At 41.8% G+C, this 19,189-nt stretch overlaps 2 protein-coding genes across 3 annotated transcripts in view; one reads left to right on the forward strand and one right to left on the reverse strand.

The window, feature by feature from the left end:
- Positions 1 to 6,202, forward strand: part of syne1a (spectrin repeat containing, nuclear envelope 1a) — a 147,759-nt gene extending 141,557 nt beyond the window's left edge. For both annotated transcript variants that reach the window (XM_085771464.1, XM_085771465.1), the window contains 6 exons: positions 610 to 816; positions 1,098 to 1,226; positions 1,411 to 1,674; positions 1,790 to 1,879; positions 2,519 to 2,577; positions 4,671 to 6,202. In XM_085771464.1, the coding sequence (XP_085627590.1) occupies positions 610 to 816; positions 1,098 to 1,226; positions 1,411 to 1,674; positions 1,790 to 1,879; positions 2,519 to 2,577; positions 4,671 to 4,962 (1,041 nt within the window). In that variant the 3' untranslated portion in view covers positions 4,963 to 6,202. The remainder of the gene's footprint in view (positions 1 to 609; positions 817 to 1,097; positions 1,227 to 1,410; positions 1,675 to 1,789; positions 1,880 to 2,518; positions 2,578 to 4,670) is intronic.
- A 63-nt stretch (positions 6,203 to 6,265) lies between these two features.
- On the reverse strand, positions 6,266 to 17,300 carry esr1 (estrogen receptor 1). Its single transcript, XM_085771467.1, has 9 exons — positions 16,864 to 17,300; positions 15,704 to 15,918; positions 14,723 to 14,839; positions 13,934 to 14,133; positions 12,729 to 12,882; positions 10,627 to 10,765; positions 9,494 to 9,627; positions 8,761 to 8,944; positions 6,266 to 8,097 (listed from the first exon to the last, which is right to left on the reverse strand). The coding sequence occupies exons 1-9, from the start codon at positions 17,298 to 17,300 to the stop codon at positions 7,776 to 7,778; spliced, it is 1,902 nt and encodes a 633-aa protein (XP_085627593.1). The 3' UTR covers positions 6,266 to 7,775.
- Between the last annotated feature and the right edge of the window lie 1,889 nt (positions 17,301 to 19,189).

The raw sequence follows: 19,189 nt of genomic DNA on the forward strand, positions 1-19,189 counted from the left end.
GTCTGTTTTAATCAATCAAGAGCAAAAGTTGGGAAAAAATAACACATTTTTCTGCAACACGGGTCCTAATTTGTGGCCCTTAATGTAATTTAATCTAATTATTATGAACATCACAGTCATCTGTCTTGCAGTATCACTCATTTTGTGCACATGTGCTTATGTGTATGTAACCACTCCCTGTACAGTAACACATCATGAACTGTACATACAGAACATTTTCTCTGCAGCAATTTCGCCCCACTGGCCTCATTTTAATGTCCTACTTTGTGTGTAATGGCGCTAACAACTTTGTCCCTCAACTCACCCTCACACACTCAAACACACACCACACTATATTAAACACACAGTCCAGTCCAGTTGTTGCTGCCTGTAAAAGATATCATTGACTAACTAACCTATAAATAAACAGCTCTGAAGTCTAATAACTCACATCTAGTGTATCTCTATCGCCTCAGCCTGATCCTCCTGCACTTTATCTGTTGGCACCTCATCTATTTCCAGTCCAGTAGCACCATAAAGTCTGGCCTGGCTCACGGTCCACTAGTAATCTCGTGCCCCACTTGTTTGGATGCTGTTCTGAATACTTTCCTCTTTGGCTCCCGCTCTCAGGAGCTGCAGAAGGGGATGGACGCTCATAAGTCAGAGGTCCTGTCCATCAACCTGAGCAGCGCCGACTTCCTCCAATCGGAGCCCGACTCCGAGGAGGCCTGGCAGCTGAGAGACGGGCTGAAAGAGATGAACTTGCGCTGGGATCGGCTCCGTGCCTCTCTGGAGGACTGGAGGGAGGAGCTGCAGACGGCGCTGATGCAGTGCCAGGTACGAAAAACACACAAACTCCAAACTAAAGATCAATAGAGTTGAACCTGCTTTTGCACAAAAAAGTATATGCGTAAAGGATGCTATATATAAAAGCATAAGAATCTTTTAAATGTTGCACATATAAAAGCTTTAGTCTACTTGTATTTTACCCATCAACATTTTCCCTGAAAGAATCCAGAATTAAATGGAGTAAATTAAAATTTTGTTTATGTAAAAGTGAATGAGCAAACAGGAAGAAAAGGATAAATAGAGTGAATTTATACCACGTTGTCTTTCAGGAGTTTCATGAGACGAGCCACGGTCTTTTGCTGTGGCTGGAGAACATCGACCGCAGGAGGAACGAGGTGGTGCCCATCCCTCCCAAAGTGGATCGTGAAACATTACGAGCTCATCACAAAACACTGACGGTACTTTTCTCTTCTAACAGCTTTGTGTTCAGGAGACCTTTCAACTCCATTTTAGCCTTTTATGTTAACTGCTGTCACTTACAAATAGGAGAAGAAGTAGAAGAAGGAACAACATCAGTAAAATACTTTTAAAATATAGAAATAGTAGACCAAAATAAAAAACTGTCTCTTCTTTTTCCTGTAGCAAATCAAGCGTGAGCTGCTGGACTCCCAGCAGAAGGTGTCGTCCCTTCAGGAGCTCTCGACTCAGCTCCTGGTGAACACTAAACCTCAGACTGCACCAACGCAGTCGCAGACCTCAGATCAGATCCGGGCTCAGGGCAGCGAGTGTCTGGAGGCCCAGGAGAAGGTGCACGTGATCTGGAACAGGCTGAGGCTGCTGCTGAGGGAGGTCAGCTCCGACCTGGAGGAGCTGGAGGGGAGGCTGGAGGCCTTGGGCACACGGCAGGTCAGACAATACTGAATGAAGGAGCTGCACGTTTATGCTGAAACAACAAAATCTTCCTCAGCAGATTTATTGATGTAGATCTAAACATCACAGTCTCTGTTGTTTTATTTTGCAGGGCTGCTTACCGCTGCCTATTGGCATACCAGAAATCTGTCAGTCAGCTGCTCCGGTGTCAGAGGTGACCGTCGAAAGTCGCAAACGATTGGTAATGTCTTCTCTCATAATGTGCAGAGGAGCTGTGGGGGGAGGGGCTAGCATCTGTGCTCCATAAGAGACCGTCCCCTTCCTTCTCCCTTCTCATGTCCAAATAGTCGTCTCTTAGACATCCCCACACTCCCCTTTTCACTTTTATGGTTAACATAAAAATGATTTTTATGATTTTCTTTTTTGCAACAGCTCTGCTAACATGTACATGAAAAGACTTGTTGCTACACCCCCTCCTGCACCCCCCAGTTTTTGCTGCCCCCACACCATGTTGATCTGCTAAAAAAAAATTGTACAAGAAATCCTGGCTTTTCGTTTTACCTGATAAAACTGTACATTGATTTATTTATTTTTTAATAGAAAACATGCCTGAAAGCTTTACTGTAACTGACAGTTAAATATATTTGATTTTATCTGTTTCGTTTAACATGAATTAGTCTTGAGAAGCCAGATTTCTTGGTTCTGAAAGTCAATCACCGTCATTGATTACATTGCTGCTCTCTGTTGATGATTCTCTCTCTAGCGATGTTATGGCTCTCTTTATGTTATTTGTTTTCTCATCTGAGGCTTGGCCTTTATTTGCCCTTGACTGAAACATTCTTTCTTTCTTTTACCCCTCCCTGCTCATTGCGTGATACAGCCCCGAGGCAAAAGTAGTCAGGCCCACCCAGGACACCCTGAGAGCGGCCCGCGCCACAGGTACCTCTCTCCTGGACTCTAGAAACACGGGACGATGATGGAACCAAAGCCATGCGCCACTAGACAATTGATTTTTGACACTTGACGTGAATCAGAAAACCAATGAATCACAATCAGTGTTTTACTCAATGGGCTTTCTAATTGATCGTGCATTTAAGGCTTTAACCATGTGTTCCATGATCCTCCCTCACTCTAGAGGCCGTGTTACCAGCTCTTAAACGAGTGGGGAATCGCTCCCTCTCTCCTTTAAATGTTTTCTTTCACTGCTTCTCTTTGCCCTGCTGCTGCTGCTACTGCTTTTTGAATGGCATCATGAAATGAAAACGGCCTTGTCATACTTTTTTGCTTCTCCTTTTCCCCAGAGTGACTTTGTATAGCACCCTCTTTGCCCACTAGATGGCACTGTCTCAGTCCCTCTGACCTCCCCCCCACCCCCCAACCCACCCAACCTGCTTCCTCCAGCTCTTGTTTTTCTTTCTCATGCTTCCTTCCTGTTTCATTCTCCTCATAGTTCTCAAACAGGATATGATGCATAAACTTTCCTTCTTCCTTAACTCCCACTTTCTCTCCTTTGCTTCCTTTCCAGACCTCTAAACTCTCCCACCCTCTGACTTTTTTGTCATTTCTGATTTAACTTTCCATAATTTTCATGAAGTGCCAACAATAATACGCAGGCCTGGCGAAGACTCAGCCTAAACTAGTCTTGCCATGAGTGTGTGTAGCAGAAGTACTGTATTTGTTTCCCCCTGATATCATCCTGTATATATGTATGTATGTATGACAGGCAGGGTGGGGGGCTCTATCTTTTACTATCGGTGCTGTGGAAAGTCAAATCCAGCAAAGCAGGAGAGATTGCCTATGTTGCCTATGCAGCTGTTCTGTAGGATGTAGGAGGCCTGAATGAAATTGGCTGCAGGGGTGAGCGGCTGGAGGGGCGTCCGACCCTCTTTCATCCTCCGTGAGGATGAGCCGCAGTAAGAACATGCTGTCCCACACCCCCACACCCCCCCTTGAGTCTTGGCTCTAACAGTGGAAATCTCCAGAGACGCATTTGGCATTTCTCCTGCTTCTGTTTGGAATGAGACGTGGCATTGAACTCTCACACACTCGGCTCTAAATCCAGAGCGTTTAACCCTCCCTCGGTGGGATTCAGTGGGCTACTTAACAAACGCTGGTTAACTCTGTTTTTTAAGTGTTAAACTGTGTGTGTGCTTGTTTTGTGTGTGTACTGTATGTGTGTGTCTCTGTGCTCAACTTCGTGAATCTCTTTTCCTGTTGGATCCGAGTCCGTTTGCTGCATTTTTGTATTTTTACTTTCCTTCCTTTTAAATGTGCATTCTTTTTTCTCAGACATGGGTAAAATAGTATTTGCAAACATTTGTTTTTGTGACTTAAAATGTGAGAATTGTCTCATTTGACTCATCTACAAATTATTCTCCTAATCAGTTTTTATCAAGTAATCATTTGATCTTTGAAATGGAGAAAAGAACGTAGTGGAAAATGCCCATTTCATTTCCCTAAAGCTCAAACTAACAGTTTAAAACTCAAAGATATTAAATTTATATTTAGATCAGTTCACTTCAAGAAAGCTTATTTGACCCCAGGGGGCAATTTAAAGGCTACATTGAGTTGACACTTAAAACATCAACAACAGCACTAAATGAAAACTAGCAAATAAAAACATACTGGGCATAGTGTATATAAATAACATTTTGATCATTTAATTTATCATTGAATCAACTAATCCTTCCAGCTCTATGTTGCCTTTACATTATATAAAGAGGATATGATTTCTTTTCTTCAACTCTTTCCATTGATCATGCTAATGTTCTAGTTCTCACACCTATAACAAAATGTGATAAAATTCACCTTGAAAAAAGTTGACTTATCACCATAATGTCAACTCAAAACTTCTAATCTACAGTAGATAGGTAGGCACAGGAGGTTGGGGCATTTTTCACCACATAAATGAGCGTAGAAACTTCAAATTTTAGTTCAGGAGGAGTTCTCACAACAAAGCAGTGGTTTGCAAATGCTAATGAACTCTGGTCTGCTCTCTGCTGTTTCTAACTCCTGTCTGGGTCTTCCTGCAGCCGGAGCAGATCACCAGGCGCCGCTGGCTGCGTTTCCTCCCGTTCTGACCTTCCGGACGGCATCTCCTCCTCCTCCTCCTCCTCCTGTTCCTCCTCCCCCTCAAAGGGCCAGTCCTTCCTGCTGCGGGTCCTCAGGGCTGCGCTCCCCGTCCAGCTGCTCCTCCTGCTCCTCATCGGTCTGGCCTGTCTGGTGCCCATGACCGAGGAGGACTACAGCTGCCACCACGCCAACAACTTCGCCCGCTCCTTCCATCCAATGCTGCGCTACACCAACGGACCTCCGCCCATATGAGGAGCAGCTGAACTTTTCTACCTACCGCTTTGCCAAGGACTCCACTGACTCCTGTGAATGTCTCCTCTTCACCCCGTGCCCTAAACTTACAAGCTTCTCCCCCTGCTGAGGGTAGGGGGGGAGGGTTGGTCACATGCATTATGAAGTGATTCAGAGGTGATATGAAGACTTCGCTCACTAACATTGCACACCCACTCTCCTCAAAATCACCTCAGCCCTTTAAAAACCCAACTCTCCAGATTAAATGGACCTACATCTGGGGACGCCCCCCACCTCCTCCCCCAATCCAAATGTTTCATTGTTTTAACTTAAATGTGTATATTATTTTTTAAGGTTTCTGAGGGAACCTGTGAAATCAATGAAAAACAAAGCACTATTTATATACTCTATGTTGGGAGCCAAAGTCGACCGTGCTTTTTGTCCATGATATCCAGTGCTGCTACTATTTATTTAGTGTTCAATCAGTTAATAGGTTGTTAGTGTTGATGAAGCTAAAGCACCACCAGTGTGGGATTATGTACCGGTTACTAGTAGAGTAGACTTGGCAGTTTGAGTAGCAAATCAATTCACCGTCTTAGGAGTGAAGAGTTTCTTTCCAAAAGCACAGAAACAAAACTCAACAGGAAGATGTAGCTAAGTAGTTTGTTTTTTTCCGCATTACACATTTCAAAACAAAAGAACCAGCTTGAACTTTTTTAATGGAGTCGACGTTAAAGCTAAAAAAATCTGAACGTATAGCACTGACATGAGCACTGTCGAAGGTACTGCACTGAAGCCGTCCAGCCAAGATGGCCGACTTCTTTCCCCAAAAGCCAAGGCTTGTATTCCTGTCTTTTAATTTAAGTATTTAATCAACTGGAGCCAATATGGAAAGTATATGAGCTCCATTGTTAAAAAAAAAAAAAAGAAACTGATTTGTATATTATAGTTGAAATGCCTTTGAATACAGGCAGATATTTTTTTATCTTTCTGTTTGAGCATGCACTTGAAAGTCCCTCGCTTTTAAGAAAGCCAAACAATCACTGGTAGTGTTTTAGTAGACAGCTGTGACATTAAATAAATAGTGTGCTTTGTAATAACTGCGCTAACTATTCTGCAGTGACAGACATCCGAATCACTGCGTTGTTAAAACAGAATCTGTAAAAAATGATGAAATATGAAAATGGTTATTTATGTATGTACAGTTTGCTAATGCCGACTTCATGAAGAATACTCTCTTTGCAAATAATAAAACATAAAATATTGATCTCTGTGTCGTCTTTTGGGATATATAAACTCAGGAGAAACATGGTGATGAACAATCTTTTCCCAATCACACTTTTATTTTTATGCACAGTAAACAAATGACAATCAGGTCTGGTTTGACTGGATTTACACTGAACAAGTGACCAAATCCAATTTTCTGCCATATAGTGGCATAAATCAGACTAAAGTATTTAAAACTGTGTCTTTCTGTTTATCACTTATAACCTGGCACAATATATTTTAATAACATGCGATATCTACAGCTCAGTCAAGTGATAGCTGCTTTTCCAATACTTATTTCAGGTGTTCCACTTGTGACAAATTCATGTTGCACGAAACACATGTTCACACAATATCATCAAATAAGGTGATAGTGGGCTCAATTAGGAGTCTTTTCAAATAGGTATATGGACCTAAATAATGTGGATAATCTTCAAAAAGTTGTTAAAATATGTAACTGGGGACATTTTTAAACCAAAACAATCCTGATCATCTAATTGCATCAATATCAGACATCTTCTGTACTCATGACTGGATCAAATTTGGTCGTTGGTCGGAACTGCATATGAGCACATACAGTACATTATTTAGACTTGTGAAGGTGTGCAACTCCAGTCAAACCTAAACTTGTAATCACTGAATTAGTGGATGAATAATAACTGGTTGTAGTTTTAACATGGTTGAAATATTGAACAACTGCATCAGGACAAAGATTTGTGCATCAAATCAGCCTGGATGCTCTCAATCTCTCTTCTGCCACACACACTCACACACACACACATATAACAAATCCAGAAAAAAAAACTTTGGTGCTAGTAAGCATAGAGAACAAACCCATTGTACACAAAAGCTGTGAATAGGGTGAAGTTACCCAACAGTAAAGCTAAGCCTCCTTCAGTATGTAATCAGTGCCCAAGGATTTGATCATTGAACTTTTAGGTATTTAAGATTCAATAGATACATCCTCATTTGTATCTTTTCATCTTTGAAATACTTTCTTTCCCCCAAATGCATCTAGTTTAAAACTGCATGTGCTAAGACACACTACCTGACATTTAGGCGTTCAATGATGTAAATAAATTACACATTCATTTTATCACTTTTATAACAGATTAGGTGTGTGATCACTCTTTATATGTGAAAGTAAAAATTATGCCCAATAGCCCCTTAAATCCGAGAGGAAGTGCACTTTGGTTGAGGCAAATAAAAAGGAAAATTAGCTGCTTGTCGTTTGAAATTGCCGTGAATAACAGAATACCACAAGAAGACCTGACATTGGCCACTTTTTTCCAAAATTATGAGCTGTTATGTAAAGCTGTTATAGAAATGAAAAGACAGCTACAAGATCAACAGCACTGAAGCTCAGATTGTGGTGAACTGGACCAGTGCAAAAGAAAAATTTCCTCCCTAAACAGCTACAACAGAAATAAAAATCACTAAATCTATAAATAATTACCTCACACAGTGAATCTATATACAGTCACTGTCTCTCTCCCAGTCTCATTCTGTACTACACACTTCATTCATAAAAACGACTTGACCTTCAGACGCGCTCGTTGTGCTCTGTCTCATAGGATGCGGGTGCAGTACTGCAGGACGCCCGGACCGGTCGGGTCTCGGCTCAGACACTCGTGGCTGCTTCGTGGTCCTGAACTGGAACCAGCTGAAGAGGAGCCACCGCCGCCACCGCCGCTGCTGCTGTTGTTGTTGTTGTTGTTGTTGTTGTTGTTAATGCTGAGGGTGGAGGGCTCCCTGTCGGTCTGGAACCAGGCCTCAGACGGTTTTATGGGGCGGTGCAGCCGTTGAGCGTCCAGCATCTCCAGCAGCAGGTCGTACAGAGGCACTTTGTTCTTACACTTCATGCTGTACAGATGCTCCATGCCTTTGTTGCTGCACAGAACAATTGAAAAGAGAGATGAGGAATCAAGCTACCACTTTCTGCTCTTTCCTTTCATCTTACTCATGTGTTATTCTTCAGTTTAAAGCTTCAATTAAAGGATGAAGCTGTTTTTTTTTCTGTATTTAATTAATTTTTCTGTAATAATTCAACTGGAGTAAATTCTGCATGTGGATTAATACACATTTATTATCTAGTGCATATTTTAAGACACATGAAAATATGATTTTTGCATTGTTTGCTTGTGGCATTTCCTGCCACATTACTGTCTTTCCTGCTGCATAACCACCACCTGAATGAGTGGATTAGTGTGATACTATTAATATGTGTGTCATGTCCTAGTTTAAGTCCATGATATAACCAAACCAGGGACCGACTCACAAAAACATGTTGTTTCTGGTGGTCAAAAACTCCACAGGACACATCAACACAGATGAGAGGATTTAAGTTCATATGTGGGGAGAGAGCCTGTTATTGATAACCCATGCTAAAAAATAATCTTATTCTAAAATAAACAATCAATTATGGTTCTCAAAGCCAGCTTCACCCCACTGAAGCATTTACACATTGAGCTCTCACCACCTTGACGAATCACGGCACTAATTGTTTAAACATGAACTTGATTTAATAAAAGAACATTTCTAATTTCATTTCACCTCATGTGCCTGATGTGGGAGAGCAGGAGCAGCAGCTGGGCCTGCCGCCTCGACTGCTGCTGGACGGAGCATCCTGATTGGCTGAGATGATGTATGAGCGCGTCTGTGATAGTGTCCAGCATGTCCTGTACTCCCGTGCCGTTGTGCAGCGGCTCCATAGTTCCGGTGCAGAAGGAGAAAGAACCTAATAAGAGAAAAAAAAACAGGAACTTACTCATGTTGAAACCATAGATGGCCAACTTTTGCTTGACAAAAAAAAAAAAAAAGAGTAAATTGCAGCTGCACTTTTGCCCCCAAACTAATCAAAGTTCCTCCAGCTCCAGCAGCTGTGTCATCACACTGGTATTTCAGCTGAGTCATTTCCCATATAGAATATCTCAATCTCCAGGATTAAACAAAAAACGCCCCTGAAGCTGTCTCGTGTTGTCATGGAAACCGTTATTGCGTGTATTGACAGTGTGGGTCTTTTCAGAACAGTGTGTTCGCCTAATGTACTCTACCTGAGCAGCGTTCAGAGCTACACCTCTGTGGGTGTAGTCTGACACTGTTCAATATTTACTCTCTGCGACAGAAACACCTGCAGCATAGTGCCGCACATTTAAAAAAAAACAGAGTTAGCTGATGATTTTGTTGAGAAACTGTCACTAGACACTGTGTTTGCCCTTGGTTTCTCTGAAAAGGTTTCACAAGCAACTGGTTTCAACTGTACAAACAGGCAAACATGTTGCCTCACCAGAGTTGAGCAAGATGATCGCTTTGAGACAGACGAACTCCTCAGTTTTGAGTTTGAGCGTGCGGAAGCGGGAGGCGGTGGCCAGCAGCATGTCGAAGATCTCAGCCATGCCCTCGACACAGTCGCCTTCGCTCCTGTACAGGCAGAGTGAAAGAGAAGATGATGAAATTCCTTGCTTAAATTCTGTATATCCTCAATGGATATCATTCCATTCTTTTTTTATTTCTCATCTTCATCCTCAAACGTAGCGGAAACGGCCTTTGTGACCATGAAACTATCCAGAGAGATAAACAACTAATGGACTGAATCGCCGCAGCCCCTCCATTTGTCAGCAACAGTTGAAAAGTGGAGCAAAGATGGATGATGTCCAGTGGTTAGAGAGGAAGATAAACTTGGACAGCACAGAGCCAAGGGAATTTGTCAACCATGACCAACAGCGTTTTAGTCATCATGTCCAATTGGTGAGGACACTCATACAGGGGGGACCAGGTTTTAGAGATAATACTCTAATACAATTTTGAATCAAATGGGACCATCAGGCACATCAGACGGTAAAAGCTCTGTCTGTCTGCATGTCTCCCTCATCCCTCTCTGTCTCCACCTCGTCTCTCTGTGAGCTGGATACTGTGGCTCGGCCCGGCTTGTTTACTTAGACCGGGGGTGGGGGGATGGAACAGCCTGTGCCTGTAAAGCAGAAAACAACTATGTGTCCTCCTCTCAGTTCTGTTTTTCTCTCTCTCTCGCTCTCTCCTTCGCCTCCTTCCCTCCATCTTTCTCCTTTTTCCATCATTCCTTGCATTGAAGCTTTGATTAAATCTGGGTCCTGGTTGCCAGCTCAGCACTGTAATGATGAGGGGGGTATTTCAGGTTAGAGAGAGGCTGCTCTCCTCTCCATGGGGAACATGTAATTAGTCTTTCACTCTATGACGGAAGTGTTGGGACGGCACAATGGCAAGGCAAGGTGCGAAATGGAAAATCTACAATGCTGATGTATCACTCTTAACATCTGTGTGAGATGGAGAGGAAAGGAAGATGGGGGGAAATAGAGCAGGGGGAAGTAAAGTGAGGACATATGAAAAAGTAAAAGAAAGGTTGCATGTCACGGAGAAGTGAGGGAGGGCTTTCCTCGCTACCTGTCCAGTATGAGGTCCTGCGCAAAGATGAGTTTCCCGGGACAGTGGGTGGACCTCCAGATGAGCCCGATCATCAGAACCTCCAACCACGAGCTCTCCAGCAGCTGCACCTGGTCATGGAGGGACAGCTGCTGGAAACCTAGACGACAAAGTGCGAGAGAGAGAAAGAGCTTGAACTGAGGTGATCATCAGCTCCTTGACCAACAAACTTTCATGTCAACTCTAAAAACTTGAAATTGTTCAAAGTGTGTGGAGCAGGTGTTTGGCATCCTGATCACAATAACAAAACAAATCTGTTGTTTTTGGAGCAGGGAGTGGGCGTTAATTACAATATGGTGTAAAATAGCAACACTCACAGAGGTTAATGTTTCCCCCGCACCTTCATCATACACGAAAAAAACAAAAAACATGCAGGCTCTTGTTGTCTGGCAGAGAGCAATGCTAGTTAAAAGAAACCATCTGCAATCTCTGTGCCCTCATAAGCAGCCTTATCGCTGGCACTCAGCTGTCTCAATTCATATGTAATTACTGTCAATTCACTGCCATTGTCCCCCTGCGTGCCCCGTTTGGGACCCCTCGCAATTAAAACTGTGTGTCTTAAGGCTTTTAGTGACGCACAAGGTTATAACACCCCAAAATCTGGATTTACTCACTTAGATAGGGTGTTTGTAAGCGTGTGTGCATAAGAAAGTGTGTCTTATACAGGGTCTACGCTCTATGGGGTGGCAGCAGATTGGCTAAACAATCCTCTCAAAGGTGATGACTGTAATCACTGTAATGGCTCTGCATTTGTTTGTGTGTGCGTGTGCCAATGTGTGCTTCTACGATAAAGGTCTCCCATCACCTTGCTGTTGTCTAAGCAGTCAAACAGACAACAACACAGAGCCCTCACCTTTGTTTCCACATCACATCTATTCTGTACATTTGAGTGTTTGATAAAGACAGAGTTTCTGTCCTTTGGAATAAAAAATAAATAAATGAAAAAAATTGTTTCGTTTGAGATGAGACATGTCAGAGATGTCATGGTGCTCCTCCAGCGGACCTGACTCACATGCTCTGCACCTGCGCTCACCTACAGGGAAAGTATTCATGAAGATCTCTCCTACGCAACAGGCTTTAGTTTTCTTTCCCGTCGACCGGCAACCACAGTAACTGAACATTAAACTGAAGGATATTACAATTTGCGCCAGGTCATTCTTCTGACCTGCTGGCGTTTGTGAGGCTTGACAAAATAAACATTAGACTGACAAGACTTTTATGCTGTTATATATTCATTTTTATATTTATTTAGCACCTCTAAAAATAATCACAGTCAGTTTCCCCCCCCCTGTGTTCATGGCAACCTTTGCATTTGAAAAGAAAGAATTACATAATTTGACCTTTCTCTGTCTTTGGCACAGCTGTAGTTCTGCAGAAATACCACACATAAATGAAAACAAGTGAAGTGGAGTTGTTCTTTTCACAATCTACAGCAGAGTTGATGCAATTTTGGCAGATTTGTGTTAAGAAATAACAAACATCCAGACAATATTACAACAAGACTGAAGTCTGAAGAAGCCAAACGCTTTACAGCAGATTGTTTGTTTTAGTTTCTGTAATTTTTTGCTTATAGTCTCGGAGCAGCTATGTCATTGCGTTTTTCTCTCTCACTTTTGGACACAATCTATGAGACATTAGCTCTGTCAGTTTACAGGATTGTGTATGTAAAAACATGCTGGACAAGGGATGATCATTTTGGACAATGATAGTGCTGGAAGGTGCAAACCAGTGCTGTAGCTAGTACTGTAATAACTCCCTACAGACCAAGCAGACCTCTGGCATACTCTAAATAAAGTCTCAACTTACTACTACAACTTACTCTTTATGTGACTTTTTACTCCTGCTTTCCTAACTTCATATACCTTAGTGTGGATCAATACATTTTAAATGATTCTGCCAGTCAGTAGTAGGTTTTGGCTCCAAACGAAGACTGAATAACTGTCACAGATCAGTCACTCTATCCACAGGCTGTGACTAAATTTTGCACTAGACTCAGTAAAAGCTCAGGTCTGTGCTGTGTGTTTACTGGTTGTGTTGCGACCTCGGTGATCTCTAAAAAGTACCTGGAAGCTTCTTGGCCCAGGCGATCATGTGGACCAGCTCCTTGTCGGCCATGCTGGTGAGCAGGGTCATCATGGTGACCTCGGTGTAGGGTTGGCACACCTTCCTATGGCTACACAGTATCGGGGGCTCAGCGCCCTGGAGCAGGAGAAGCACCTGGGGAAGCAGCAGATTTTGAAGTTGTGCTTAAAACTGATACAAACATTTCTAAACAAAACACTGGCCGGGCTGCCAGGAACTCTGATATGAACTGTCATGATCCCCAGGGCCCAGTTGTTCAAAAGGTAATCTAATCGGATTTTGGATAATGGATTGGATCAAATCTTGAAAATTGGTTGTTCAAAACTAAAAACAGATTCTGAGACCTAATTGGATCATGTGATCCAATCTTGGTTTTAATCTGGATCAAACCCTCAGTTTGTGTTGTTAAAAACTTTTTAGTGGGATTGGGATAACTTTGATCCCAAAAAACAGTTTTGGTGGATTCAGGGTGGATTTCAGGAACAAAATGTCATTTAAATTCAATTCAAATTGGTCAAATAAACAACATTTATAATGTAGTATATATACATTGATATTTTGCACCTGATTTTTAAATTTTAGTGATAAAGAAAATAAAGTTAACTTTTGATTACTTCACAAAAAAAATTACTTTTCCTCAACTACTGGATAATTAAATGAAAACTAAAATTTCTATTTTGAATTTTGAAGTTTGAATTTAAAGCACATAGAAAAATATTCACAATGTATTTGACTAATGTACTGTATATTTGCTTTTTTTTTATTATTCATTTGTTGTGGGTCAGATAATGTCTGGCTGTTTAAAATACATGGAAGAAACAAAAAGAACTGCACAGAAAACAATACATACATCCCATTTTCAAATAAACACACTTTGAGTGACCCTATGTTGCTGTTCTACCTGTTTTTTAACTACCCATCAGCCTTCAGTGTGATACACAGTCCCATTTAGACCACTCATCCGGATTTGGTCATCTTGAAAAGTTTGGATCTGGGTCAGACTGATCTAATCAAACTTTGCTTTGAACAACTGGGATAAAATTAAGACAGATTACATGATCCTGGATAGCAAAAAAGGGATTTCAAAATCTGGATTATTTCGATCCAGAGAAGCCCACTGGGCGACTTTTGCACCACAACAAGTTATTTCAAAGGCAAGTGTAATTGCCTCCACATGAATCACTACCTGGTCAGGAGGCATGCCACTGACTGATGATTTCCCTCCTCCTCCTTCTCCTCCAGTGCTGCTCCTGCTGCTGCTGTGTTTCCTCCCCTCCTGGAGATGTGCCCTCTTCTGCTCCCCATCCTTGGAGGTCTTTTCTCTGTCGCTAGCGCCAGTCCGTCTTTTGTCAGGCCGCAGAACCCGGCCGCGGTCCTTACGCATACCTTGTGAAAACAGCAGAGACTCATCACAAACTGATATACAGAGCACAAACAAGATCGTCATCGCGTTTTTTTCCTCAAAACCTCTCTCACCTCTACATCCTGTACCAACAGTGCTGATTAAATGGATGCCTGTGTGATTCAAGAAGTATGAAAACAAAAAAAAATGTGGGTGTGTGCCAATCAGTAGTTGTACTCCTTAAGAGGAAATCATTTCAAGGTCATGGTAAAGTTAGGCTCAAGCTTATCTGCTTCCACCACCATGACGCTCTGCCGATCCTGTCTGCAAACGAGCCGTGATTGATGAGTGGAAATTAGTTATGAATTTTGCTAAAATTCAAATGATCTCTTTTTGCTGATAGTAAAACAACAGTCAGAAAACCCAAATTGTGCAAAAGAAAAAAAGATTATAGAACACCTATTACACAGTTTGACAAAAAAAAAAGCAAACCAGTAAAATCAACAGGTTAACCAATAATAACATTTTGTTATCTGAAAAAACACATTACAGTGGTGAAAATTTATTTAAAAACACATTTGTCTCGCTAAAAGAAAGAAAAAAAAACAACTTTCTGCTGGTGTTTCCACCCACCTCCTTTCATCATTCCCACTTCATAACACTTTCTTAGACGGCAGGCCTGGCAGCTCTTCCTCCGATTCCTGTCAATAGTACACTGATTGGTTGCTGGGCACATATAGTCATTGTGACCTGAAATGGAAGAAAATCTATTACTTCAAGCCCTCCGCTCCAGCCTTCACTTCACATTTAGGTTATTTACTAGCCAGGAACACTCTATTCCCCCATTTTAAATGAAGCTGAGATGGAGAAAATTAAAATCTGGCATCTCGACTTTGTTATTGCCATGGAGACTATCGATGTCTTTATGACCAGTCTTTCATTGCAAGACTTTGCATCGATGAGCTGAAGCATCATTTCATAAACATGGCTATGGCACCAACAGCTTCGTGGTACATGAGGGTTGCACAGCACATTGTATGGCTCAGGAGTGGGAATAATAACAGTAAAACTTAAACGTATTGAAACATAAATTCTGCCCCATATTTTTACAATCTCTGTTTCACAGAATCACCGTTCATGACGTGTGTTTTCCCTCCTTCTCTGCTTTTATATGACAGCGATCCGGCTCCAGTTTGACAGCTCAATTCTTTATTGAGGTTACAGACAGTTCACTTCAGTACCATGAGTCCACTAAAGAGATAGCTCAATAAATCATCATACTTTTAATATTCAAAACTTTCACTTTCTCTGTTATGGATGTTCTTCGGTTTTACACATGTAACAGACACTAAATTTACCTTTTCATGAAACTCATCTTTTTTGAGCTCATTGCTTCTATATGAGACCAATTTACATTCAGAAGCTCACTGCTGCATTGTCCTTAGACGATTTGCAATGTTGAATATAATTCATCTTTAGAGTTTAAAGAATTTAGACCATTTTTACATGAAATCAAACTATGATACAATAACAAATGATCCTTAACACACGGGTAACAGCTGAAGATTTACACCCACTGACCAAAGATGAAAAAAAAACAGGCACTCTACCCACCCTGGATGCTCCTCTTGAAGAAGGCCTTGCAGCCCTCACACGACCACACCCCGTAGTGGTACCCAGAGGCATAGTCGCTGCACACGGCACAGAAACGTGTCTCTTTGACCATCTCAAACACCCCGGCCCCAGCGCCAGCACCTGACTCCCCCACACTGTACGACTCCTCACTGGTGCCACAGTGGTCCTCTCTGGATGCTGGCTGCTGACTGGACCTATAATAAGACATTGATTTTGTTTCACATACTATCTGATGATTTTTTTTTCAGAAGACCATGAGTATAAATTGTGATGCTGATCAAATTAAATGGACAAAAGTAACCTTGCATAAAATATAACAAATATATTTTTTAAAAAGTTAGATCCAAATTAAGTATATAGATCAAGTCTGGCATTTACCACACTGACTGTAATTTAACAGTGGCTCAGACAAGAGCAGAAAGCCAGAGCGCTATTTTCCACCTGAGCCAGGAAACAATCTGTACTTGTAACTGTTGTTCTTACGTATTGTTCCTCTCTCAAGGTCTTTGACAAAGTCCTTAATCTCTGGAATTAGAAACCAGGGCAAAGCTTGATCCTTTCTATAGAGATAATGGGATGTTTTGTATAAAGCAAGAGATTACAAACACTATGCAGTTATATAATTACTGTACCTTTCGTTTATAACTGCATTTTGATGACTGAATACGGAGGCGATGGATTCAAAATATGGTCTCTAGTTGTGTCTCGATGGTGTGTGAGCACATTTAGGAAAAAAATAATCAACCAGTTATGATGAACAAGCTTAACAAATTAATTTATACTCTAAAGGGATCTCAATTTGTGTTGAAAACATAATAGAGCAAGTTCACAGTGCAGCACTGAAACAACAACTGGAGTCTCTTGATATTTTGATTGCACTTATCATATCAGTTACATCATCAACAGCGAAAAGGTGAAAAACATCAGCACTGGAGTTGACCTCTCTCTGGAGTTACTTACCATGTATCAGATACAATATTAAATTTAGAGGTTAAAGCCAACTTTGTGATTCTACAGATACATTAATAAATAGAGGGAATCATTTAAACCTGTTGATTCAGTCTATAAAAGGACCAATTTTCCCAGCACACAAAACACTTTTCACACCATGGTGACAAAGAAAGGCTGTGTTCCCTCACCTGTAGATGGGTGTTGAGGTGGTTTCCAGATAGTGGTGGCTGGGCGGATGCATAATGGGGCTGAGTCGAGGACTGGAGGGCACAAACACAAGAGGACTGGTGGGCCCGCTGCCCAAGGACTGAAGACTGCCATCGGGGGGTGGTCCGTGGGCATCCAGAGGAGCAGAGTAGTAGCCAGCGTTGGAGTGGCTGTAGAGTGGCGTCGGAGCAGGGGTGGGGGCGGCATAGTCGAACGTCCCTTCCAGGAAGTCCACAGTGGCTACCCCTCCAGAACCCCGGCTCTCTTCGGGGTACATGTCACCGAGGGGGGCGCGCGATGGAGGCGAGAGACCTGACGGGGAGAGGGTCTCCAGCTTTGAGAGGGCTGGGCTGATCCTGGGTCTGAGTGCTGGTCCACACGGCTGCCTGTTCTGTGCCGGGCTCTGCCTGAGCAACATCACAGCACAACAGCACTGATAAGCAACATGATTTAGACTTGCTCTCCCATTTGCAGGGAGGGGGAGTGGAGACGAGTGCTGCTCTCCCTCTCTTTTTTTTTACTCCTTACTCACTCTCTTTTCAAATAAAGCCTGTCAGGCAACTTCAAGGGTTCACTATTCACCCAGTCCCACTTTCCCTGTATGCCATAAGCTTACGCCCACCAAGCTGCAGAAAGAGGAAAAAGACATCTAATAAGACTCCTCCCAACCTCCAACAGTTTTTTTTTTATTTTTTTGTCAACAGAACCTTTCCTTCTTTTCCTGTAATACATCTCCACTAATGTGTGGGAGAGAGGTAAGGCTACAGGAGAAAGACAAGATGGACAGGGAAATAAGGGAATTCCCAAAATAAACTTAGAGTTTCAATAAACTGTAGTGTTATCTTTCTGTTTCATCTTTATCTACTACCTGTACATTTCTCTCTCTCTCTCTCTGAACACTTGTTGTTTGTATAGCTGATAGTCTGCACTCTCCCAGCATGACGTGCAACCAGTCTATTTGTGGCCAGTTTCTTGAACACCATTAAGACTTCAGTAGATAAAATCTCTGAGAAGAAGCTGGTTTAAAACAACAGAGACTGAAAACAAATCCAAATCCAGATTCTCCCCCCCGATAACATACTCACCTCTTACGGATGAATCATCCTTGTATCTGCTGTGCGACACTGGGACTCTTTGACTGTCGCCTCTCCCTCTCTTTGCTCGCCTCTCTCATCTCTCCGACTGTCAGACATTGAGCTGGGCTCATTGGACACAATGGGAACAGTGGAAAGGTTGAAAAAAGGATAAACAAATTAAAGATGCAGCCAAATCGATAACCACGTGTGTTAAAGTGCCAGGTCACCATAACACAGCAAACAGAGCAGGAGGTCAAATCTCATTCTGACGGCCAATAATTTCACAATGAACCCCAAATAAGAGGATGAATGAGTTACAGTGATCAGACTATGTACGATTTAAATTCTATCTTTTGATAAATCTGATAAAGAAATTAACAGAAATTTAAAGACACATTTTCTTGCTATTTCCAGTAAAAGAAGGGTGACATATATAAGAGGATCATAATATGTGCCAGTTAAACATTACTTTATCAGGTCAAGTCAAGGATGTAATGGAACACTATAAACAAGCAATGGGCCAGAGCATTTATGCAAATAAAACTTTTAAAGGAATCAATGTTATTTTGTTTACAGCAAGCTGCACGTTTGTGATTTTCAGGGACCCTTTTAGTCCTTGCATATTTTGGGACCAAGCGTCAAGGTAAAAAAACAACCTTGTGAGCTAAAACGCTTCTAATAACAAACTATACACGTAAGGGTTATTTTCACACGTGCACAAACAGAAGCAGTTACCGCAAAAGGTAGATAAAGATGTAATCTAGGAATAACTGAAAATATACTATGTATACAGATGTTAAAAAATACATCATGGCTTTCAGATGAAATGATAAATTTGGGGCATTAAAATCCATTTGTTTCCAGCTGAGACACAGCGTAGATTGTGCAAGAAATTTAAGTTCATAAACATGATCACAAAGAACTAGTGACAATCACCAGCAAGGAAAAAACTTGGCACAGAGGCTTCATTTTCCCTTCTCTGTGCAACATCTTTCTTGAGTAAACAGCCCAATTTTCAGGACATGTCAGGTCAAGTGGAAAACAAGTATCCCTGATGATGATATATATATATTTTTTGCATTTTCCCCGGGAATAAAATGAAGACACTGTTACATTTGAAATCGGGGGAAAGTGAAGGGTGACAAATGCAACAGCTGAATCACCCAAATGGCTCAGGATAGAACACTTGTTGCAGTAATTGACTTCATTTTCATTACACAAAGCATGTGAG

The sequence above is a fragment of the Trachurus japonicus genome, chromosome 24, assembly GCF_045865225.1.
Source record: "Trachurus japonicus isolate A0001 chromosome 24, Traja_1.0".
NCBI lineage: Eukaryota > Metazoa > Chordata > Actinopteri > Carangiformes > Carangidae > Trachurus > Trachurus japonicus.